Here is a 26,985-nt window from a genome sequence, read left to right on the forward strand (position 1 = left end):
ATAGCCAAATGTGAAGAGCCAATTCTTGAAGACATTCTCAACCTTCACGTATTCCCCTCCTTATGTTTATCTGTCAGAATTCTGGCAGGAAACAGATGGCACAATTAAGATGGCTGATTAAAGAGTTTAACAAAGGGACCGTTATAAGGGTGTGACTGGAAATAGGAAAACCAACAAGAAATAGAGCAGGGACTTCCCAAGGACGTAGTTGTTACCATCTCTAAGGCAGAGGAAGCTAATATAATATGTAAAATAGGGTGGGTGGACAGGGAAGGTGCCCATAGGAGCTGCAGCCTTCAGTAAGGTGACACAGCCAGTCAGGGTGGTGACCTGGTAAAAAGGAAGCCAGTGAAATAAATGTCCAAGTTTTACCTCAGGCTGCTATGCTACCAGTGTTCCTTCTGCAATACAACTGAGACCAGACCAGAATCCAGAGGAGAGAGAACCCATTGATACCTTTTGTATAGGTCAGCTTCCCTGGTTATTATACAAAAGCAAGGTAGAAAAATGAATTCAGGATCTAGAAAGATATCCACTTTATCCCCACTTAAGCATATGATTTAGTGACAGTCACTGTTCACTTGGGAATTAACACAGTGGGAGCTTCTCAGTAGCAGAACTAGAAAGCAATTCATATTTTGAATTTTCTATGGAAAAGAGGAACACATTAAACAAGACACAAAGACTCACACATGTTATAAGGTAAGAGAAATATTTATTTAATTTGCACAAGAACGAGCTCATACTGAACAAATTCAACCAAATAATATTAAGTGCAGTAAAACAAGGAAATAGGAGTGACTTTTCTTGTTAGAAAATATTAAGTAACCATGCCTGTGCATTATTTTTATCATAACAATAACTTGTTTCAGATTTCTTTTCGGAGTGTGTACTGTACATAACACGTTATACCTTCTTTGCTTTACTTCTGAAAATATAATTCATTCACTGCCTTACATTTGATTTTTCGCAGTGAGACCCTACTGATTCATGAAGACTCTAATCTAGAAGGAAAACTTCTGCACCAGTGAAGCCAGAGACTCTCAGATCCACGGCTCCTGCTTCCTCTCTGGCGTTGGGGTGGGTATCAGGGTGGCTCTGAGGTGGGTACGCCCACCCAGCCTTCTCTCAGGGTGACGTCCAGAGCAGTAGAGGCAGAGTTGGGATCCAGTTTTCCCCAACAACTTTTCTTTTGTGATTTTCTCAAGCTCCACAGACCTCAGAACTGAAAGTTTACTCAGCTATTAACAAAGCTGTACTTAACTGCCCACAAATTGTCCAATTTAAAGTTTAACTTTTGTTTTGGTCTTTTGAATGAAAGGACATTCTTGAAACAGAAATCTTTCATCAGTCAGCTGACTTCACAGCTCCTGAAGGCACTGTGGATCCACTGAGCAACAAATTTGGCCATTCTAGAGAAAGAAAGATGATGTATTAATTTTTTAGCGATTAGTAAATGATTATTTCTATTGACTAGTACATACAAACCTAACTGTAGAGTTTATTCTATTGAATATTGAAAATTGATCAGATAGCTTTAGATGACTACCTTTGCAGAATTCTTATACCCAGTCATACATGGCAAGTAAAACAGCTTAAATGTGTATCATATTTACCCTTTTATTTATTAGCTCACGATATTTAGTATATGAAAGACTACATACATTACTAAATAAAGTAGACCCGGGTACTAACCTGAGTGAGTTACATTTTACTGCAGGAGAAACCAAGTAAGAATCAAGAAAACAAATTGTAAGACGTACAGGAAAAGTGTTTCAGACTGCATGTTTGTGTCTTCTCAAAAACCCGCATCTCCCATGTAATCATATTAGGAGGTGAGGTGTTTGGGAGTTAATTATGACATGAGGGTAGAGCCTTTAAGAACGAGAATCATGCTGTCTAAAAAGATGCAAGAACGCTGCTGCTTCTCTCTCTGCTGGCTGCCTGGAGAAGATGACAATCTACAACACCAGATCTGCCAGCATCTTGATCTTGTACTGTGAGAAATGAATTTGGCAGCATCTAAAACTGTGAGAAGTGAGTTTCTGTTGTTTAAGCCACCACGTCTGAGGTATTCTGTGACAGCAGCCCAAACTCAGACAAGAGGAAATCAATTAGGCGGTGTTACGAAATGAACAAAAGACTGTCTGCTTAGATCGGTGGCCAGGGTAGACTTCTCTGCAGAGGTGATATTTAAATCAGGATCTGAAGACAGCTGCATGCCAGGGGAGGCTGAAAGCCCAGGGAAACGGCATGAGAAGTGACTGTGAAGTGACAAATGAAACTCAAAGGGAGTCTGGGTGAGAATTTTAAATTGGTGGAGAAAATAATGTAGAGATGAAATGTGGGAAATAGTCCAGCAAGGGATGGATAAATATAATTAGTTTTATAAGAGAGTATCAAAATGATATAAAGTACTAAAAGAAGGAAAATTTATATACCTTCTTCTTGTACTCGTACTTTTCTTAACCAGCTATCTACTAATGATGGTAATGTTAATGTCATTATTATAATCACAGTGATGATGACTTCCTTGCACTTTTTGAGTGTATACTCTGTATAAGACACTTTGTCAGGAATTTTAAGTACATTATCTAATTTCAACTTCACAGCATACCCAGTAGGCTCACTATAAATAGTCACACTTTCTAGATCAAAAATTTAACATCAAGAAGCTTACATACCATGTCCAAAATCACACAGTTAAGAAGTGGTAGAGCTGGGGTTAAAACTCACATTTAATGAACTGTCACTACAACTCATCCTCCATTCTGTATTTTCTCTCAGATAATTGACTTTCAGTGAATGAATATGTATTATCTTATAATATGACTAAAAAGGTCTTTGTTTCTATAAGATAAAACTTTAAGAAAGAAAATGTAATGTTCTATCTCTTTTTGAAGTGCACCAAATGAGGGGAAAAGCCAGTCTGTGTATCCAAAAAGAATACTATCAATTGAACCTGGTCCGCATCCTTCTAAATGACTATTAAGCAGAAGTATTATTCTGGGAGAAAGTGAGATGAAATCATCTCTGAGCTCTCTAGTGGCATTTTAAAGCCTTGCCTTTCTGCTTGGAGGCATAAGTTTTCTAACAATAGCCTGGTTACACCTTCTCTCCTAATCTATTGGTCCAAGGAGGTGATGAGAATACTAATTCCTGAGAGAATCAGTTCCTTATACTGTGGGGCTTCTGAATAGAAATAGAGCTAGGAACTGGTGGTGCCTTCTGCCAGAGTATGTGACAGTAGTACCAGAGCACTGTAAGGTAAAGCCACTGGCATGGGTCCCATCTGTGTGTTTTATGAAGGCTCTACCGGTATTTATTTTTGAAAGTCTTCCAGTTTTTCTCTTATTCCATGTCAATATGTTTAGCAATTTATAGGACAAATGTTCTGCATGCTATATGACTGTCAGCTCCCTAATTAGGGAAACATACTTCAAGGAAAGAGGAATAAAACATCCCACTGGGGTTCCTATTTCAGTAATGGCCTAATTTCATATGTAAGGCTAATCTTCCTCTAGATAACAACTGCAAAATCAGGACTAAATATTAAAATAACAATTGAAAGGCATGGACAGTGGCAGGCTGACACTGCAGGAGTTTCAACCCTGAAAGAAGGGAAATGTACTGTGGGAGATTCATTTTTCTTCCCCTTGGGGCACTCGCTGGGTCTGGGCAGCTATAACTCAAGCAGAAGGTCACACTTTTTTAGGCTTGAAAAGTCAGAGGACAGTTTGTGGGCTAGCAGAGTAGCTCAAAGTTGATGGGGAGAATATCTATAAAGAATGAATGAACACAGACCTCCCTCAAATCTTTGGCTGATTCTCAAACTGCAGAAGAGACATAGAGAGCCCCAGCTGAGAGAGACTAAATGGGTGATGCAGGTTTTCTTTTTTTAACCTTAGCAAATACAATTTGAGAATAATTTCCAAAAAGGTAAAAGGGAAAACCCTACCCTTTTATAGCTCCTAATCTTCAGTTCCAATCTTATTGAGGAGATATTTACTCCTCAGTAAGTACCTGGCTCACATGCTGCACAGTCACTTGGCATGGTACATGTCGCATGGTACCCATTACAGCTGTAATATTATTTGTGCCATGACTCTATTAATGTTTATTTGGTGTACATAGTAACAACTAGGACCTACTGAGAATTTACTCTGATGTGTTAGTAATGTAAGGGATTTACTGTGGATTGTTTCAATTCTTATAGTAATTTTCTCAAGTAGGTATCATTACATATCCCAAGTAAGTATCATTATTTTCATTTTTCAAACGATCAAGCTGATCAACAGAGGGATGAAGGAAGGTGCCCAGTCATGTAATTAATGTGATATACCATGGATTGCCTCCTGGAAACTTGATTTCTTAGGGTGCATTCCTGCCATCCAAAAGAATATTCTGCAAAGACAGAAATGTTCCCTAACCTGTGCTAAGCACTCACATGTGGCTATAAGCCCTTGAAATGTGACTAGGTACCTGACGAATGAGTTTCAAATTTCATTTGATTTTAATTAATTTAAATGGCCTGTATACCATAGCTTTAGACAATAAGCTGCTAGACAATAATTTTCAGAAATGATTGTACCTGGCTTTTCTTATCACTATATTCTTATACCAGCACAATACCCCACACTGTTGTTAAACCTTTACACTACTTAGTTTAGATACCAAAATTATGGCTATGAAGTAAAAATTAAATTTTGTAGGCTAGAAATCAAATTAGAATTTTCCAAATTTGTCACTATTTATTGCCAAAAAGTGAGCAAGTCAGAGTAGGATGGAGAAGTAATAAATAAAAATCAGTGCCCTGAAAATACTGAGTTTTAATGAATGTTCATCATCTCCAATAAAATAACTAAAGCTAGATTTGCAAAAACTTTAGTTTTTAAAATAGCACAAAATAAATGTAATAAAATAAATTTTTTCCAAACAGAATAATTTTCTTAAAATTAAACTTGTCATTAAAATATATGTGTATAAGATAATAACTTTAAGAATCAGCACTTGTCTGACAAGAATAAATAGCTTTAATATCAAAATACACTTTCTGGAGTACATAATACATTCCTATCAAGAGGCAAAAGATTATACTAACTTTTTGTAATCTCATTCATGCTCTGTATTCCATAAAAAACTCTAATATTTTCTGCCTGTTAGTAAATGTATTTTTCTTGCTGGAAGTACCTGTCTGAGCTATATTTAGTGTAATTTTCATGCCATCTCTTGGTATATATTTCTATTGCCACTGCTTAGGACAATAATTTATTAGCTTAAGGGTGTAGAAAGACTCAACTCTATTGAGTAATTAAATGACAGAAAGAACTCACTGTTGGTCATCGGTGCTCAAGTTTTGAGAATTCACTGTAAAATGTACTCCTATCAAGCATAGATTGAAGTAGCACTGCATCTACATCATTACTAACTTTTAGTAGTAGTTACTTTCAAATTTGCTAATGTATTCTTAGAAAATAGTAGCAAATGTTCGCTGAAAAAGCCTTGCTTGATTGACAAATTGCACTGATTGGAAGAACTAGAAATTTGGGTCTGAAAAAGATAAAAGAAGTATCTCAAACCCTAAATCATTTTATGTTTCCTTGTCCTGTTAAACCAACCCACTCCAGTAAGAATTTAAACTAAGTGAATCTGAATTAAATTGCTCTACTGAAAAAAATTTACAAAATACAATGTTCACTTAAAAACCAGAGTAGACAGAAACATGCAATGCTGAGAAAAACTGACATCTTTACTTTGTTGTTGCTATAGTTGTTTTTAACCTTTAGATTACATATTTAATTTTACTGTTGATCTTAAAATTATGACTCTGAAGTACAAAGGCTACTAAATTAAATTTTATAGAAATAATGATCCGAATGCTTTCAACTTGATCACTCTGAACTCTATCTACTCCTGGCTATATTATCTATATTTTTGTTTTCATTGAAGTAAAAGGTACTGTTTTCCTATGAGAATAAAGAGAAAAATCTTTATAATGATTTTTCACCAACTGTACAAATAAAATATGGTAAACACAGACCTTAAATTCTTCAACTCAATGTAACTGACCACAACAAACTGAGAAACATTCCCATTTTGCTTTATTGATTTCCACTTTAGAAAATGTAGTGTATCTACTTTGTCAATATATTTTACAGACTTCATAAAAGAACTAGATAAAAATCAATAAAATAATATTGTCTTTCATCATGACAGAAGAAACATGAAGTTTGGTGCTGCAGCTTTTTAAAAGACGTTTACAGTTAGATACATGAGGCAATTTTAAGTGCGTTGCTTCTACTAATCATGCTGGTTGCAATCCATTCACTTTCTTCTCAGAATATACATCAGAGAGTGTACTTGACAATCAGTTTTGATACTAACAAAGTTGAGTGCCATTCTCCCCACCTCTGTTTGAACAATAGCTAGAAGAAGAAGAAGCTTCCCATCATCCAGGTTAGGCACATTTGCATCTCAGAGATTGGGTGCAGATGGGCAATGCCCACTACTTGAATGCAATGGGTTTTACCTTGCACTGGCAGAGAGTACACTCTGTGCCATGTTTGATCCAAGAGGATCCAGTGAAGCGAACCACATTCATCTCGTCCATGCAAGTTTTGGTGATGTCATTGCGGATGGTGTCTGCCTGGCAAGGGTCTGAGACACAGCGGGGGCAGCACTCATTCTCCGGGAGGACACTGAATTCACACTCCACATCTGGGCAAGGCAGGGGCCAGCAGTCAACTTCCCCTTGCTGTGAGGAGAACAGGGCAGAAGGAGAGAAAGGGTGGGGAAGGAAGAGGCAGAGAGGGAGGTAAGCAGAACAGTGTTACAGCATATTCAATTTATTTGAGTGATAGTTATACTTCGACCTTCAAAGCCCATGAATCTTGCAGGCAATCTGCAAAAGCTCTATCAGAGTTCTATCTATATTGCAGTTGAATTTTTAAACAATCTTTAAGGATTAAAGAACAACAGCAATAACACAAAAGCCACAACCATTTCTCTCAAAGCAATAAAATTTGCATCCCTCTAGCTTTTCCTGACAAAGACGTTATTTAATGTGGAAGAGGTTTCTATTTAACTTTCTGACACAAGATACCATTTTCATCTTTTTACTCCAAACTTCTCATTTATCCCTTTCTCATAGAGAAAACTTTGTCTATGTACAAAGAAAACCTGAAATATGAAGGGGATTCAACAGTTCTTTGTGCAGTAACAGAAAAAGCTACATTTTTCAGTATAGTGTGGCAGTTAGGGAGGAGAATCAATTTGTTTGGGTTTAGGATTGGTAGAACACACTTCTGAGTGAGTCTGGGAAGGTTATGAACGTGCAGCTTGGGGTCCCTCACCCCTTCCTATCTGTCACCGCTATACTGCTCCAATTCTTGGCTATTATAAACTAAGTAGCTTTGCTCTGACATGCCCTTCCTTGTAGCCACGCCTCTATGGGCCCAGTCCCCTGACAGAGTAAGCCACCTAAATCTTTCCTCTTTTAAATTGTTGATGTCAGGTATTGTGTCTTAGTGACTGATACCAGAAAAACGAGGTCATTGCTATGATTATTCCTGACCATGTGGCTTAGAAGCCTTTGAAACTGGTTGGTGGGAGGAATCTGGAAAACTTTGGAGACATTGGCTAGTGAAGCCTAAGAATGCTGCAAGCAGAGGATAGGTGATTCTGATTGTAGCACAGAAGACAGGATACTGACAGGAATGCAAAGAGTAAAGGCCAGGAGGCTTCCATTGGGAATGAGAACTACATTGGCAACTGGACTAGAGGTCATGTGTACTACATTCTGGCAAATATGGAGTACATCTTGTCAATGTACTGAGACTTTGTGGAGAAAGAATAAGGACAGTGTATTAACTGATCTGAAAGTGAAAATTCAAAGGCAATTCAACATACAGCCTGTGTGGCATGGGTACTAAGGGCTGTTTTTAGCTGGACATATATGTGAGAACTGGGAGAAAAAGTCAGTGAACCACCTATGACACTGGTGCCAAAGGAGGCGTGCTTGATGAAGAGTTTAATGCAATTAAAAAGAAACATACTTTGTACAGGGACAAGAAGAAGGATGCATTAAGGGAATAGCAAGATTCTACCTATCACAAGCTTAAAGGTCCAAAAGTGTAAACTTTTCGTTTGAAAAGAGAGTCCTTGGCCCCTGCTAGAGAAAAGCTGCCTAGAAAGTTGGTTTCCCAGAGTTCATTTCACTATGCTCATCACCTGCGTACTTAAAGTTTACTATAGCCATTGTGCAAAGGGCCCCGGTTACAGCCTGCAGCAGTGGCAGACACCACCCTTGCCTGCATGGTGCTGGTTTTATGGGCATGCAGAATGAAGACTTATGGGTTTAGTGAGTTGTCCCCTGGATTTCAAAGAAAGGTTGTGGAAGCCAGGAAAGGAGCCCTAAGAAGACATCTATGAAGCTGTGGGAATGGAGTCAAAGATACAAGTAGAGACCATGGGAAGTTGGAGATGTTAGGAATTTGTAATCTTCAAGGAAAGCCAAAGACTATGAGCAGAGCTAGACCAAGAGACAAACCACGTGGGCTGCAAACAGCAAGGTCACAGGAGTAGGGCTGTTCACACCCACTGAAACTCACATGTCACCGCTGGGGAGGCTGGATAACATATGTGGAAACATGACTTAATGTTTGCCTGTTGGGTTTTGGTCTTGCTCTGGTGGTATTCTTTTTATCCTCTTATTTCCCCCTTTATGAATGAGAAAGTTTACCATAGGCATTGTACCTGGGATTATAAAATTTGTCTTTTATTTTAACAGAGGTTTACTGCTAAGAGTTTTCCTTGAGTCTCAGAAGAGACTGTTTTGTATTTTCAGAAGATGATGGAACTGTTGAGATCTCAGGGCACTCTTTATTGTACACAGGGCATGTGTATTACATTACATGGAATTATGAATTTAGTATTGTATTTATTTGGAAATTGTTAGGTCTGGGAGAAGGGGGAGGCGGAGAAGAGAAGTCCGTGGGAGGAATGGAGCGGAGTGGACGGCCGTAAAAGTAGTGGTCAGCGGTGGCTTTATTCCGGGAATGCGGGGAGGGGGCCCCCGCCGCCGGCCCTGGGCATCTCTGTACCCGGGGCCGGTGGTGTCTCCGGGAACACGGGGAGTGGAGACTGGCGCGCTGGAGTCTGGCGAGCTCTCTCTCTCTCTGGCGAACTCTCTCTGGCAAAACTCTCTCGGACACGTGGCGTGGGGGATCTAAATAATCTAAGCTTAGGGCAGTGCCCCAAAGGCCATTAGGGATGCACAGGTATCTCATTGGCGCACAGGTCCTTAAGGATGGGGATATAGAATTACAATGAAGTCTATAGGGGGCAGGGTGGGGGAGGAGTTTAGCTGCAGCCTTTTCTGGTTACAGTGTTTCATCTGGGCCGGCAACTCTTTCAGAAATTAAGTATGGTTTAAGGAGATGTATTTAGGCACCATGTTGATAAGCTGACAAGAGGCAAGATGTAGCAGGGAAGAATGTCATTGACTTTGAGATCTTTTCTGAGGATTGCGGAACCTGCTTCTGTGTATTTCTTGGTATGTCAGGTAGGTGTTGTGCTAAGGTCTATGTCTGGCCCTTTGTCCTTTCTTATGACATTATTTCCGGGCTCTGCTTCCAAGGTATCATGAACTGAGCAAAATGAACTGCTGTTATCATGTTCCTCACTTGGAGCCTGTTGACACTGAATTGAATCTCTTGAAACCATGAGCAAAATAAACCTGCCCTTTAAGTTGTGGGTGTCAGATACTGTGTCCCAGTGACAGAAAAGCTAACTAATACATACAAGGACTTTAAAATATGCTCCAAACAAACATATGCTTAGGAACTGGTTTTAGTCTTTCTTATTCCACATGGGAAAATTGTGAAATTTTATCTTTTTAAAAATGTAATTCCCACTAGTTTCCTATTTTCCTTGTGATTCTGAATCTCAAGGTTTCAAAGATAAAAGCATCCTTCAGGCGCTGAAACTGACCTTGATCTTCTAATTGATTTTTGGTTGGAAAAGTATAAAAAAGAAGCAACCAAAAAACATTGCCTTTAAAATATCTTCTCACAAACAGAAAGGAGTTTGGCTATCACTTAAAAGTGATCTCTTCTGTGAAACTCTGCTATAGAAACACAGAAAGCAATTTCTCTTTTTATTCATACAATTAGAAAGAAATAAAAATTATTCAACTGAAAAAACACTGGTATTTTCATTTCATTTTATTCCTGTTGTTTCCAGAAAGAGTTTCACAAATTTATACATAAATCCAACTTTATGATGTGTAATAAATAAATGTGTAGTAAATATATAAATAGTATATTTACATAATAAATATAAAACATGCAAACCAAAGTGCCACCAGAATAGCACTGACAACAGTTTTAGGTGGAAAATAAGTTAGTTGTTTTTTTTTAAGCCTGATGAATGGACAGAAGTAGATAGGGTAACAAAATTTTGGTTGAAAAAAAAAAGAATTTTCCCCCCAAAATGCCACTGTTTTCCTCATAACTGTTTTTAAGTAAGTATAAGCTGGCTGGGATGGTGAAGGAGGAGTCTTTTCTTCTCCAGAGGCATGTGAATACTCAGAAAGGAGACATCACTCCCAGAAAAAGCAAATGCAAGGTTGTGCACCATGTCAACTCCAGAATGCTTTTTCTCAGGTCATTCGTTTCATCGTCCCAGTCAGACACATATTTTCATAATTGCAAACACTGTGGCTGGGTACTTTGTGTTGGTGGACAGAGAAAGTAAGGCTGCTTTCCTGTTTAGATTCCAAGATCTTTTTATGTAGCTGAACTTACCAGGCAGCGGCACTGCTGGCAATTCTGGACCCAGGTATCACCACTGTTGTACAAGGTTTCCCCATTTTGATGGAGGCACTGACTACTAAGCCTTGGGTCACATTCAGGGCAGCAGAAAAGATCAACTGTTGGGTTCTCACAGTCACAGACCATTCTTCGGCACATAACAAATCCATTCTGTAGGAAAAGGGAAAATGTGATACCTAAAACTCCCATTCCTCAGTATGTTACTGCCATTTTGCAGGTTGACATAATTCATAATTTTTACCTAACATAATAAAATTCCTTAAAATGCTGTTTTACAGCTAACAGAAATTACCCAAGCTCTAAGACTTCAAATTTTCTTTCTATACAATTGTCCTCAAATGACTTGACCAGAAAGAGATTATTGCTTGGTGATCTGTGTCATATGATAATTGCTACATGGTCTGTGTGTGTGTGTGTGTGTGTGTGTGTGTGTGTGTGTGTGTGTGTGTAGGAGGCAGATAGTATAGTAATTTGAATTTGAATACTAACTTAAATTTGTTTTCTGTGAAGGCAAATGTGTGTTTGAGAGATATCAGTAAGTTCTACAGATTGCTGAACTTCTACAATATTTTTGAATTTATGTTTTTGTACAAACTCCAATTTCTTTCAGAATACTTTTTTTCATTTAACTGTAATTTAAGTCTCTATTATTATCTGGGTACCTATTACACAAACTTCTCAAGTGAAGTATAGACCATATTGATATTTTTAATTTTTGGTTCATAGTTTGTCTACTCTGGTTTCATTTATAAATTTAATCAAATATAACTTTAAATTTATTCAAATATGATTTATTCAAATATAACTTAATATCCAAATATAAATCACAATAGAAGAATGAGCATAGTTAGTAATAAAATCTTATGTGAATAGACAGATACACTGCAGTATGATGGTATTAGAATGCTGTTTAGGAATAGATGTATCACAATATGAATGAAAATGTAAAACAATATGGAAACAAAGAAGTCAAGCACACAGGGTATGCATTGTGAGATTTAAAATAAGCCTGCATAGTGGTACATGCAAATAATCCCAGCGCTCTGGGAGAGCGAGGGATTATCCTGAGTTCAGGCCCAGCTTGGGCAACTGAATAACATAGCAAGTTCCCATCTCCCTCCCCACCACCAAAGAATGGCGTGGCTGTGGCTCAGTAAGGATTCTCGGGGTTGATTCCTTGTACTAGAACCAATAAATAAATAAACAAGTAAATTTTTAAAAATAAAAAGTGATTTCATTTATATAAAGCTTTAGGCAAAATTAACTTAATCTCTAGGGACTGAAAGCAGTATCTGCCAGGTTTAGAGGTGCAGGACTAACTAGAAAAGGACATGGGCAACAGTTGGGCTTAATGAAAATGTTCTGTTATACTGTTTTCCTGCTGAAATTCATGTATGTGTTAATCAAAAAATATATGCAAATTCAAACCCAAATAAAATGTTGTATTTAGACTAACCTGACATGAACACACAGAGCACCGGTCGTTTTCCAGCACCCAAATCTGACCACTGTGCTTGACTTTCCCATCATGGATGCAGTCCCCCGTGCAGTTCTTTCCATGAGGACACCGACAATCATAACCGCCATCCAAGTTGAAGCAAATGGTATCATTGGCACAGCTGTGTCTACCAGTCCCACACTCATCGATATCTAGGCAAGAACATTAGCATGCAGCCTGCTTAGAATACATTCATCTCCAAACAATTGCAAGCAGGCAAGCTGTCCCCTGACATAAAGCATTTAACTATAAATTAATTTTTACCCTAATGCACGCACTTCCCTTTAAATGCTGACTAAAGCAATGTGAACAATCTGTGAATTTCACAGGAAAATATTACTGATTTTAAAAGTCAGATACGTTGGCTAGAATTTCAACTTTATTTATATCTCTGTAAATATCATCAGGCTTTATAAAACACGAATTTTTTGAAAGTAAGAATATAGCTCAATTTATCAAGCCAAAATAGCTTGGGCAGTGAAAACTCTAAAAGTGTCCATGAAATTTTATTGGGAATATCAACCCTAATGTTAAATTGGTGCTTACAAGACATCCCTTCTTAGTGAGAGAGAAATTTCATGAGACACCTGAGGTATTTTGTTCAGTTTCAGACTCTGTTCTCACAGCTACTCCACCGTACATGTAATTTCTTTGCAGCTTTTTGCCTATTTGCCCTTCCTGTACAGTCAGGTATTTTCACACTGTCCTGAGAACCTCATATGCACCCACGAAGGGCAAATGGTCATCTGCAATCACTATCTCTGTTAGGAAAAATCCATTCTTCCTTAACTTTCCATTTCATATTGTCTTTTCAGCCCCTCCCTGGCTCAGTTGGCAAGTACCCCATTCTTCACCCCCCCTCACCTATTCCATGGCAATCACAGCCTCTAGCATTTTCATACAGATGAAAAGCAAACGTATCTTGACCCATAGATCAAGTCCATAAAAGGAGATGAGATTCATTTTATTTACCCCATAATTTAAAGGTCACAAGCCAAAATATATTTCAGAGAGATTGTGTGAGTGGCAGTAAGCAGTTATTTCCCATTTGATCTGTTTCATCTAAGTAAAGGTCAAGAAAGAAAGAATTAAATCACAGGAGAAGCCGGTTACAGAGAAGATGGAATGTATATCTTTAACTAGGGGAAGTGTATACTGATCTCCCCTGAAGATTTTAAAGCTTGAGTTTATTAAATGTCTTTCTTCAATTACTTAATTTTAACATTAATTGAAGACTTGGGTTGTTCAAGATTGTAGGTTGGCCACATTTAATTTCTTAAACACATAACTTCTGTCATAAATGTAGCCCTGAAAATAAGCCAGACAATATTTTATATTTGCCTTCATTTTAATTAGTTCCCATTTCAACAAAACTGATGAATTGGGACCATGGTTGAATATGGTATTAATACAATGAACTTCATTACAGCTTGATTTGTCAAGGGTAACATTGCTTATAATTGTAGACTATGATAAAAGTGAAAAATGTTATCTACCATGCACATATACTTTAAAAATTAAAATCATGTTAATACACATTTTTCAGAATATAGAAAACTTCTCTGTGATAAAAATGCAATTGTGAAAGTTAGCTCTTATTTGATCTACTCACATATGGTATATTTGATGAGTTTATCTTTGTTTCCATTTAATAGTCTTGGAATAGGAATTATAGTAAGTAGAGAAAACATGAACTATAAGAGTGATCTCTTTGACCAAAAACTTTACAGATACCTCTAACTATAAACATTTTATTACACTAGTGGCAAAGGCTAGATTTTTTCAATCATTTCATTTTGCTTGATGCTTAAAAATAAAAGTTTTACTCAAGTAACATTTTTTTTCATAAATGCAGAGAGTGTCCTTGGGTTTGGTGAAAAAGACAAACAAGGTAGGTCTAGGCACATGGAGAATATTATTTCTTAAATGCAACACACCTTTCATAAAGAAACTGAATAAAATTTTCAAAACAATGGTTGGCATGTAGTTGCCTACCTGGGGAGGTGCATGGGCATCAACTATATGCTAAACTAATACTACTTCTTGCTCTCCAAGGGAATTTAAACTAATTTGAAGTTTTTTTCATTTTTCTACTTGTTATTATATAGCATTACCTTACTATTTCACAATGTAGAATCTTTTCCTAGCTGATTAATGGTTCTGCACTTTGGAATACATTTTTGGATGTCAGGAGTTTGCACTCTAAAAACTCACAATACATAAAAATTATAACTGTACAAATATGGAAATTGCCTTTAGTGAGTGATCACTGAAGAAATAATGTTGATAAGTACATTGGTCAAATCTCAGTTCTCATGAAACTTGATTTAGGTGGCAGCATGTGATATAAAAAAAAGTCCCTCTCTTTGAATAATCTTTGTTTCTTATAACATTGGTTAGCTGTTTGGAATATTTCTCATGCTTATGAATTCTCTAGATAGGGTAATTAGAAGATTTAGCCATGCAAAGAGGAAGTAAAATAGTATAGAGTGTTTTGAGGCAAGATTATATTTGAAATTCTAGTTTAAAGCTATCAAGACAAGCTGGAGGAATAGCTGGCAAAAGTATCTTCCCACTCTGTCGGTTATCTATTTTCCTTTTGCTGTATAAAAGCTTTGTAATAGGATGAGATCCCAGTTGTTGATTCTTTGTAATATTTCTTGTACATTTGAGGTTTCATTCATAAAGTCTTTGCCTATACCTATGTCTTTAAGAGTACCTGTATTCTCTTCCATCAGATGTAGAGTTTCTGTTTTAATCCATTTTGATTTTAGTTTAGTGTTTGGTGAGAGATATAGGTCTAGTTTTTGTCTTCAGCATGACGAAAGCCAGTTTTGGTAGTACCATTTATCAAAGAGGCTATCTTTCTTCCAATAAAGGTGTTTGGCCTCTTTGTCAAAGATAAAATGGCTGTCTTTAGGGTTATTTATGTGTATTCTGAATTGTTTCACTGATCCTTGGTTCTATTTTTTAAATCACAGTAGCTTTGTAGTATAATTTAAAGCAGGGATGGTGATGCCTCCTGCCTTGGCTTTGTTTCCTAGAATTCATTTAGCTATTCTAGGTCTCTTCTGGTTCCAAATGAATTTTAGGATTGTTTTCTTTAATTATGTGTGGCATGCTCTTGGTATTTTGATTGAGATTGCATTAAATTTGTATGACAATTTTGGAAGTATGGCCATTTTCTCTATATTGGTTTTTCCTGCCCAAGATTAAGGGATATTGTTCCATTTTCTGACATACAATATTATTCATATTTAGAATATATAAAGAATTCAAAAAAATTAGACTTCACAAATTTAAAGACTCAATCAAACAATGGGCATCTGAGATGAATAGACACTTCTCAGATGAAGAACTAGAAACATCAAATAAATATATGAAAAGTGTTCAATATCATTGGTCATTTGACAAATGCAAATCAAAACACACTGAGATTCCATCTAACTCCACCAAGAATGGCTATTATCAAAAAATAAACCAGTAACAAATGTTGGTTGGGCTGTGGGGAAAAAGGGACCTGTCTCTACTTTTGGTAGAAATTATTCCACAATGATACCTCAAAAAACAATAGAGGTTCCATTTCACCCAACTATTCAACTTCTTGGTATCTTCTGAAAAGAATTAAAAGCAATATAAGCACACTGATGTTTATAGCAGCACAGTTTGTAACAGTTAAATCTTGGAAATAACCTAAAGGTCCATTAACCAATGAATGTTTAAAGAAGATGTGTGTTTTGCTATAAAATGGATCACTGCCTAGCCACAAAGAAGAATGAATCTGAGACATTTCTAGGTAAAAGGATGCACTTGGAGACCATATTTTTAAGTGAACTAAATCAGGCACACATGTATAAATATCACATTGTTTCTCTGGTTGAGAAATCAAAAGACTAAATAAGAACCAAAATGTATCATAGATATTGTGAAGTAGGAAAAAAATATATTAAAATAGGAAAGGTAACTAAGGAGAGGAGAAGGAACGAAGTGAAAAGAAAAAAAAAAGATAAAAATAGAAACAATGCATTTGTAAACTAGGAGGGTAAATGGGGTTGACAGGAGGGGAAGGAAATGGAAAAAAAAGAATCAAGATGTATCATGTGCAGGTACACATTCCCTATGATGAACACAATCAGTATATATATCTAAAAGGTACCAATAAAATTAATTAATTAAAAATGGGCTGCAAATGTAGAAATTTTGGCATGACTGGACTGTCCCATGAGAGGACAGAGTAGGCAGCCATACATCTGAAGGTGCACTGCATCCATGTAAAGCTCTTGTTAACATATTTGAACTTTATCGAAGGATAATAAAATATCATTTGAGGGAAATGCAAGAAATTCATCATCAGATTTGAATTTTAAAATGATACCTTTGGCTTGCTTTTACAAAATAGACCTAGTGTACTAAGAGATGGAAGCTAAAATGTGGGTAAGTACTGTGTTTCAGTAGTCCAGGCAAGAGAAAGAGTTATATAGTGGTTGCTGTGTATCAGGTTCTGAGCACTTTACTTACATATCACTTAAAGTTGACTCATCTGACCCTCGCAACAACCTGTGAAGATTCAAGAATTCATACTTTTATCGATTAGAAAACTGAGACACAGAAAGCTTAAATAACTTTCCCAAGGTCACAGGTAAGGTATAGGATCCATGTAGAACCTAAACAGTCAAGATCCTAAGTTTGTGTTTTTAAGCCCAGTGCTGTACTGGGTGGTAGCTGCTGGTAATACACAGAAAGAGATAAGAAAGATAGAATCAAGATGACTAGTGATTTGTGGGCTTAGAATATGAGGGAGGGGGAAGGATCAAAAAATGTTTAGATTTCTCCCTTGAAAAAATGTGATTGATGTTATATACAGAAAAAAGAACAAGAGCTTAGTAGGGAGTGGAAGAGAGGGAAGGGATGTAAGTAGACGCTCGTCACATACATTGAATACGCTTTCCTCTGGGCTTCTAAGCAGAATTGAAGTATATAGGTTTGAACTCAAAAATACAGTTGGATTAAAATACAGGTTTGGTGTAGTTATACTTTCATCACTCTGCTTGTCAAGATCAAATTCAAAGCACACATAATGCAGTTAAATATAATTCTTCTGCTTGTGCCATCTCTCCCTGTTCTAACTCCCAATAATACTATCATACTTAGCAAAAGTCCAAATACAAATGCTAGGTATTCTGAGAAACCTCTCTTGAGGTCAAAAAGTAATAACTGTTATCTTTGTTTCCTCATTTATATTTTTTCTCAAAACCAAATAATTTTTGCAATCATTTTCCACTTGTCTTGTGGCTTTTTCATTTATTAAAAAATCCACTACTTTATATCTTATATGACAACATAGTTTATGTCTTCCACAAATAGAGAAAAGTGACCATTTTTACTTCATATTTCTATGTAACAGATACCTGGCAAAGTGTCTCAATGTACGTGGACATATGTTCAGCAATTACTCATTGGATTCAATTTCAGTTTGTTTCATTTGTGTTCTTTTTATTGGTTTAGGTCAAGAATTTCCAGCATTTGGTTTGAACAGAACAGTTAAAAGATAATATCATGGTCTTCGTAAGTTAAAAAATCATTTCAGGTTGAAGATTATCCAGAAATTAAAGAAAGAAAGGAAAATGTGAACATGAAGACAAAATACATTTATATGTGAAAGAAATACTGGTTTATGTGCTAGAGAAAAACTAATTTTAGGCACAGTAGAAATGATGGTCTAGACCAGGAAAGAGGCACCCTGGCATGTTACCTAGGGAGTGTTGAAGCATGTAGGACAAACAGATGAGCAAAATAACACGCGATTTGTACAAATGCAGCTTATAAACATTTATGCGGTAGATCATATAAATGTAGCGTAAAATGTGGTGAAAGAGTACTTATTCATGTTTTCAAGAATCGATCTTATACTTCAGAGTGAATATACACAGCGTGAATTTGTCTACTTGGTAATGCTTCTTTTTAAAGCAACAGAAGAAAAACGGCATCTTCCCAGATAAGTCATCCTCTTTAAATTGCATCTTTCTAAATACTAATATTACAGTTCTCCAAATCACTGAAATTGTAGTAAATGGACAGTTGTTCAATTTTTTAGTCTTTATTAATGACACACAGAGATAGATTCTTTGAAGACTCCTTTGGAGCATTTTATCTTCTAAGAAAGTAGATTTTTAAAACTAATCTTTATAAATTCTGTTGGTAGATGATAGTACAATTGTCTGCCAGAATAGTGAGCTTTTAAAAATAAAAATGTCTGTGCACATGGAATTTACTTGAAAATCCTTTTCTGCTATCATAGAATCCATTACTTTGCTTTTTATATTTATATTTACCATGTGTTATTTTAACGTCCTTGGTCCTTGTTACTTAATGGACTGAACATTCACAAGTGCGCTATTTATGTTTTATCCTGACCAATACTATAGATCTACAAGTATAGTATACCTTGGTTCATAAATGCTCTGTTTGCATACAAATTGGGTTTGGTGAAATTTTGTTTCCATTTGTAAACTCTGCCTTGTGTGACAAACATGACCGTGACTACTCATATCAACACAAACGTAGCCGTCTTCCCCAAAATCTTAAAATGAAGTTTGTTAACTGAGGTATCACTGTATTTTAAATATACTTTCTCTATATTCACTATATTTCATACATCTATATAGTTCTAATTAAAAAGATTGTCTATTTTCCATTAGATAACCTCATAATTTCATCATTTACCAAGTGCCAGACATTTTTTTTTTTTACCATGGAGATATAGTGGCTGACAAGCAAACAAATCAATATATACTTTAATTTCAAGAGAACCAATGATTTCTGTGAGGCAAACTGAAGCAGGGCAAGTGAAGAGCGGCAGTAGTGGTAGACTACTTCAAGCTGGGTGTTCAGGCAAACCATGTGTTACGGCTCAGATCAAGAGACTCCCAGATCTCCAATGCCCTCCGAGGCAGGCCTGTAGGAAGGTCATGGATCTGGGTGCTCTAGCTGACTTGCTGCAGGAGAGTAGGCTTAGCCTGAAGGTGCTTAGGGCATGACCTAGAAACGCATATCTGCCTTCCTCATTCTCCCCTTAACCTTCTCCTTCCTGGTCACCATAAAGAGAGCAGTTTCCTCTGCCTGGACCCTTCCTTCATGCCTTTCTTGCCTTGCAGCCAGCCAATCATGGACTGAAAATGTGAGCCAAAGTAAACCTCTCTTTCTTTAAATTGTGAGTTTTGGATGTTGTGTCTCAGCCATGAGAAAATGAGTAAGACACCATTTAAGAAGAAACCTAAACTAAATGAGAGAGGAACCATGCACAAGTCTTGAAAAAGGTTATTTTATGCAAAAGGGACCGCACATGCAGAGGAATTAGTTTGGTATATTTAAGAAATGCCAGGAAAGCCAAAGATGTTTGTTTTATTTAAGAAATGCCTATAGGCTAAGAGAAAGCAGTATCCCTAAAGCCAAGGGAAAAAGTTACGTCTTGAAAGAAAGAATGATCAATTGGAGCAAATGCCTGAATGGTCAAAAAAGGAGACAAAAAAGAAAAAGGAGACAGTAATTCACCATCAATGAATTTATCAAAATAGAAATTTCCAGTAATCTTTAAAGTAGGGGTAATAAAGCCTCAGGTGATGCAAAAAAGGCAGAGATAACTAGAAAAAATTCTTTCAAAGAGTTCTGCTCTAAAGGAAGCAGAAAATGGATATTTGAAGAGTTAAATGGTGTCGAGTAGTTCGTTTGTGGTTTGATTTTTAAAGATGTTTGCAACTCCAAATTGTATGTAGATGGGAATAATGCAGTAATAAAACAATATGTAATACTATAGAAAAGAAGGCAGAAACACTGATGCAAAATCCTCAGATAGCTCAGAAAGGAAGAGATGCAAGACACAGTGAGGGGTTTGGTTTTGACGGGAGGACAGCCACTTCTTCCAGTGAAAGTTGAAGGCCTGAGAGTAATCTATGGGTCATAGAAAAGTGAAAAGGATAAAAAAAGATGTGGTATTTTTATACAATGGAATATTACTCAGCTATAAAAAGGATGATCTTGAGGCCTTCATAGTAAATGGAGACAACTTGAGACTATTCTCATTAGGGAAATAAATAAGAATCATATTTATAAATATTACATTGTGTCTCTACTATAAAAAGTAATAAGAAATATAGGAGTAATAAAGCCCAAAATGTGTACTTGCTAATGTAAAAAAGTGAGGGAAATAAAGTGCTCTGAAAGATATAACTGCATGTATGTTTAAGTGTATAGGATTAATAATCATATTACTAAGCTTTTGTTGGATAGCTGAACAGAGCTGTTTGCAGTCTCGCTATTTGAACGTCCACTTGCTTTACTTTTGTAACTTGAACAACAATTTCTAAGAAGACAATATACAATTATCAACTAGTGATTTCTTACTATTTTTTGAAATTATGTATTATCTCTACCCTTTTTGTTTTTTTCTTTAAAAACGTGAAAAAAAGGAAGCAATTCTCTTGACACGTCTATCTTCTCAGTTAAATAGGCCATTGATAGAGAATGAAGAGAAAGGAAGAAGTATCTAAAGATTGAGGAGATGGAAGGAGGTGTGAAGTGGTTGTATCAGAGTTGGAGGGAAGTAATTAAGGAGATAGCGTTCGAACTCTGGAGACTGTCACCCTTGTAAAGCGCTGCTTCTGTGATGGTCCCTACGTGCTCTTGCTACTTAGAAGTTGAACATTAAACAATTCCCCTCCTTGAATTCCAGCTGTACTTACTTGCTCGTAACTAGTAAAATATGGGAGGAGGTGTGGGGGAGACTCTGGCTAGAGAAGTGCTTGAAATAAGTGTTGAAAGGAGTAGACCTCATAGCAAGAGTTCCCAGGCTCTTAAGCTAAAGTTTAGAGCAGATACGCAGGACAACCGTCAGCAGAATCAGTAACAAGTTCTACTCAGAGACGTTTGCTCTGACTATTGAGTCCCGTGCCCCAACAAGTTTGCTTAAACTAGGTTGACCCGTGTCTCCTAACAATCCTTCCTATTCCTTTCCTGTCTCCAACCAAAACTCCTACACAAGTGTTGAAATGCTCTTCTTCGACAGTGTTTTTCTAATGCTCTTCAGCTACAAATAGCCTCACAGGTCTCAATTTGTTGCTATTTTTCTGAAACTTTGGAATGGTCTCTCTGGACCTCTCAGTAATTAGTCTTGTCTCTGAGTAATCTTTCACTATTTATTCAGCCACAGTCACATATTGTGACAGGAAGGAACACTACATCTGACATTAGCTTGTAAAATATAATGTTATCACTTTTGATACTAGGTTATAAGACTGTGTCTTCCATCTGAAGCTCTCTCTTGGATTGCTCACTAGGGAGCAAGACATGCTTCCATGTCTTGAATAGCACTGTGGAGTGATCTATATGTTAAGAAACTGAGGGGTAGCAACAGACACATGACTCACCTTGGAAATAGATTTCCCTAGTTTCACTGGTCAATTTTTTTCCTTTTTTTTTTCTTTGAGCCAATATCTCACCATTTGGTTCAGAATAGCTTTGAACTCATTATATATCCCAAACTGGCCTCAAACTCATAGTGATCCTCCTGTTTCTCAGCCTCCTGATGCTAGAATTATGGGCACGTATCACCATACCCAGCACAAGGCCAAACTTTTGATTGCAATCTCATGAGAGATTTGAAGAAGTGGCTTTCATCCAAGCTATATGACCTAGAGAATAAGTGAGGTGCTATTTTGTTTTGTTTTCAGCTAATTTGTGGAAGTAATTTCTTATAAAACAACAGATAATTAGTACATCTCACTTCAGATAGCAAAGCAGTAATAAATTTAAAATAAGACATCAGAAGTATGTTTTTTTTTTTCTATTCCCGCTCAAAGGCATGGAAAAAATTAACAGTTAACCCTAGATGGTAAGTGGAAATGATGGGGTGAAAGGCGAAGATAAAATAAAGATATGTTTTTAACTATAACCTGTATACTTCTATATAATTTGAAGTGTTACAGTCAGCTTATATCATTTTTTTCTGTATATGATTTTTTAAACGCCAATCTTAATACAGCACCATAGAATACAAGCAAAGTAGCTTATCAGAGAGAAGCAAAATCATACTGTTTGATCTGTCTCCAAACTGCAATTTGTGGTTCTTGGCATTCTATGCAGGGCTAGAAATAATCACTCTGTAGCATTTGCAAGTGCAAGATAAAGCCCTAGGACCACAGTTAAGTGTCTGTTAGCAAACACCAGGTTTTAGCCCCTGGTAGGATAACAACATTCCTGTTTCTCTGTGAAAATCCTCATGAACTCACAGCTCCATCTATTGCTGCTGGTGAAGCCTGCTGGGAGGAAGCCTTGATATCTATTACCCAAGTCTGTTTTACTTTTTTTTTTTTTAATATAAAGAAAACCCTTTGAAGCCCCAAGATAAGAGATAGTGTAACATTTGGGTATCAGGCATCTTGAAGTCAGATTCTCCAAGGCCTTCCTTGACTATGTCACTTTCTCTTCCTCCAAGGTTATTACTGCTTCAAAAAGGTATAAATACGAATGATAAAGAAAGTTTACAAATTTTGTCTCCTATTGCCATGCCAAGAATTCTGATGGCACACTTGCTGGTAATAATTTTCCTGGCAGTTGTTCACTGGATTCTGCCTTGTTCCTAAAAGCTATCACTGTTCGTTGAAAGTACACAAGGGCAAAATTGTCAATTCATTGAAAATAATTAAAAGTTAGCCAAATACAATAAGATTGAATTTTCTACTCCTACTGCATTTAAAACTTCTTGGAAGGAGGGACCATATCTTATGTGTCCAACATTCAACATTCACTAAACAGTATTTACTTTGCCAGCCCAGCAAGCATGGGCATACACTCCAGAGCCAGCACGTCATGTACTAGGCAGATTCTCCTTGGCTACATCATCGTCAAATTTTCTTTTCCCTCTATGCTGCTTTCCACATCTATTCTCTTTCTACTGTCTTTGGTCTGATTTTGCATTTTCAAAAGTTCATAATACAGGTTGCACTATGAAATAGCTTTTAACAGTTGAAAATATCCATATAAAACTGGTGTAGTGTCACAAATTCTATCTCAAAATAGACTATCATAATTATCAAGCAAAAAATTGATATTAACATGTTTTCAACTACTTTTTGTAAACAATTATAAAAAATTCAGATCTAAGTATTAACTAATGTCTACTAGTGACATCTTAATGTATGTTGTTCAAATGAAGAGGCATTCTTGACTCTAGGTCGTCTCCTTGTACTGACCTTCACATGATTCTCCCCCTGGGGAAAACATCCCATTGTCATGGTAGCCATCTCTGCACTCACAGTGGTACCATCCCGGGAGGTTGACACAGTTAGCACGGCTGTCACACTGAACGAAGCCATCAGAGCACTCATCGATGTCTGTTGACAGAGCAAACAAAAATGAAGTTTTATACAACTGTTTCTTCCAAAGAAACCAGATTTTCCTCCTACAAGGTTACTATAGTTTTTAATGCCAACAAATCTTTGAAAGTGAAACAATATGAAATCACTAAAGGCACTTGGTTTTTAAAAGCTGTGCAGAAATAATGTAGTAGTTCTAGCAGAAGTGTCTGGAAGGCTTCTTTTACAAAAACGATTCAACTGTAAAAACTGGAAGCCTGATTGACTCTCACCAATTACTGTACTTCTAGTTCTTCAGTCCTTTCTTGGTCATTTTCGATCTCATTTAGGTCAGGTGTGGGTCTGTGACTTTCTTAAGCCTTTGAAGGGAGATAAGTATTACTTCTAGGCAGGAGCTTTAGGATGCAATGTGTGGTTCATATATATCCTTCCCTATCACAATGACTAGCAATTTTCAGAGGGTCTATAGACCAATTAGTGGTTTTCCAGGTCTTTTGGATAAATGGAGAGCTTGCCAAATAATCTAATGTACTGACTGCACCACTGTGGTTCCCAGAAATGCATGTACCCATTCCCATCTTGAGAAGCCCATACTGTGATCGAAGGCTCTATCTGCCAAGGTAGGGTATTTTTTCCTTATGTGCTTCCTATACCTGCTGCAGTGGTCAAGAACAGTGTTGTGTCTCAGGATGAAGGGAAGGCCAGCTGCTTGTTACAGTCCTTAGTCTACTTGAATTGGTAGAATCTGTTCTTTCCTATATCAGCTTCACCTAACTGCAAATTCATGGAAGTATATATAACTTTCATTTTCAAATTTCCTCTTTTCTGATGTTTTGTTTGAAGGAGAACAATGAATGAATACTTATTTCCCAAATAAGCGATTACTCATTTACTTTTTGATATAGTTTCTTTCAGTAAAAAACTACGTTAAACATTCTCTTAGATTAATACTAAGTAATAGGAAAAAAACCAAATATTTCATGTCACTGTAACATTTCAACATTATTTTTGAATTTTGCATAGGTTTGCCTCTGTGATTTCTCTTCCTAAAAATTAGCTCCTACAGCCAGTAATTCCTACTGACAAAATTGTTAGTGGCCAGATTAGCCAACCATTTACATGCTGGGCACATAGGCACTCTGACCTGCCTCCATTCACTGAGGCTTCACAGGTGTTAAGAAAGAATCTATTTGTTCTTCAGGGGCCTTCCTGACTGATAAGCCTCCAATTATAAATGGGTTCAAAATGCTGTGCCCATCTCAGTTTATATGGTCTTTTCTTTCATCCTAAATGATGCAGAAAATTGTGCCATTTCTCAGTAACTGGACAAAAGAAAACAGGTTTGAGATTTAAGCTTTAGAAGAGAGATTCACTGGAAGAAGACCATGAAGAGAAGCTTAAGAATCTTTCATTTTAGAAAAATTCAGTCTTTCAAAGTAACTATTAATATAGCACAAAGATTTCCTCACTGAGGCAACTTTCTCATGATATTTGGCCTTCAATTTAGTCTTCCTTTCTACCTTAGAGTAATTGTAAGTTTATCTCAGTCCTTGTGAAATCAACATATATTCCAGTTGTTACTTCTCAATTTATTTTCTCTTTTGTTATTCCTTTTCCAAGCTCCAGGCCTATTTCCACACTGCCTTACCTTGCCGTCCACCAATTACATTACATAGCATCTTTCCTTGACTACAAACACACTCTCTGAATTCTAACAGAAATGCTACATGAACGATATTACTTTAGGGTTTGGAAGACTGGAGATATAAACATAGGTCTGCCATAATATATGTTCATATACAGTTTAAGCATTATTTTATTACTTTTTAAGGAAATATCTTAGAGGATGAGTACAAAAATATATGCTTTATTCATTAATGTAACATTCATCACCTATTAAATACCTAATATGTGCTGTAAATACCTCTTAGTGCTGAAGAAATAAAAATGTATAAGATTGGAGCAATTTCTGTCCTGAGTTTATAATTGTTTTATTTTTAAGTGAACTAAATTTATGAAAATCTGAATTACAATCATATAGTATAGTGTTCCCAAAATTGTGATCTATCAGTCCCTGGTGGTATGGTATGTCCGTGGGAAAATATTTTACTTTAGTTGTTATATATTTATTTTTCTGGATTATTTCCATTTATGACAAATGATATAGTACTGTTAAAAATTAAAGTTAAATTTAAAAGTGAAAAGAATTATAGAAACAATATCAAGTAACACTGGCATATGTGGTACAGGGATATAACAAAATTATTAAGTTTTGAAATATCACTATATTGTTTGTTATGGTTTGTGTCGAAATGTCCCTCCCAAAGCTTCACATAGTCATCGAGTTTTTTCAGAAGTGGCTGAATCTTGGATATGTAATTGCTTCGCAGTGTAATGCTGGGATTAAGGGTGCTGAGATTAAGGGTGGCTACTTGCTGAATCAATCCACTGATTGGATTAGCTCTGCCCTAAGTCTGGTAGATTGGACACAACATAAAGGCAGAAAGAGGCTTGCCTCTCTTCCTCATTGCTTTTGCTGTCTTCTGCTGTGAGAAACAGTTGGCCCTCTGCCATGTGACCTTCTGCTTTGGAGCAAGAAAATAGTGGACTGAAACCTCTACTCTTTCCCTCCTTTAACTTTCCGTGTTAGTTATTTCATCTCAGCAATGAGAAAAGAAAGACAATAGTCTACAGAAACTATTAACAGTTCAAGAAAATGTGCTGGGTAATGACTTATGTACTGAAATGTCTTATTTCCTGTAAAATATGACTCAATTTATGAAAAACATATCCCATGGCTCAATATTACATATTCGTACAATTTAGGTTAGTGAAGAAAACTAGTTATACAATATATGACACATCATTTTATACTTCTTTTATTGTCTTAACTGTTTTGTTTTGGGGAGACTGTTTTTTTTTTTAAATTTCAGCTTTTTGAGGTAACCATATTTTCACATGAAAGTATAAGAAACAATTCTATTTCATTTACCCAGTTCAACCCATTGGGAACATCTTGAAAAACTATAGCCCAATATTATTCCCAAGATACTGATTCTGACACAAGAGATAAAACAGTACTGTCCCGTAAGTATTTATCTTTTTACCTTTTTAACATTACTTAACTTTTGCTAATCACTAGCACGTATACTTTTTAACTTTTCAAGACTGTACTATGGATGGAATCAAACAATGTAGAACCTTTTGGGATTAACCCTCCCTCAAGATAAATCTCTATGGATTCATCTAGATCTTTAGGTGCAACAGGAGTTTGTTTTTTCTAGAG

The 26,985-nt window shown here is 36.4% G+C and overlaps 1 protein-coding gene across 2 annotated transcripts in view; it reads right to left on the reverse strand.

Moving 5' to 3' along the window:
- Window positions 1-695: 695 nt before the first annotated feature.
- The window catches only part of Nell2 (neural EGFL like 2), a 360,145-nt gene continuing 333,855 nt past the window's right edge, over window positions 696-26,985 (reverse strand). For both annotated transcript variants that reach the window (XM_003476087.5, XM_063254597.1), the window contains exons 16-20: window positions 23,577-23,717; window positions 12,289-12,482; window positions 10,806-10,982; window positions 6,530-6,754; window positions 696-1,412 (exon numbers count right to left, since the gene is read on the reverse strand). In XM_003476087.5, coding sequence (XP_003476135.2) covers window positions 1,362-1,412; window positions 6,530-6,754; window positions 10,806-10,982; window positions 12,289-12,482; window positions 23,577-23,717 — 788 coding nt within the window. In that variant the 3' untranslated portion in view covers window positions 696-1,361. The remainder of the gene's footprint in view (window positions 1,413-6,529; window positions 6,755-10,805; window positions 10,983-12,288; window positions 12,483-23,576; window positions 23,718-26,985) is intronic.

The sequence above is a fragment of the Cavia porcellus genome, unplaced genomic scaffold, assembly GCF_034190915.1.
Source record: "Cavia porcellus strain 051 isolate PalLab524CR breed Dunkin Hartley unplaced genomic scaffold, mCavPor4.1 scaffold_8, whole genome shotgun sequence".
NCBI classification, from domain to species: domain Eukaryota; kingdom Metazoa; phylum Chordata; class Mammalia; order Rodentia; family Caviidae; genus Cavia; species Cavia porcellus.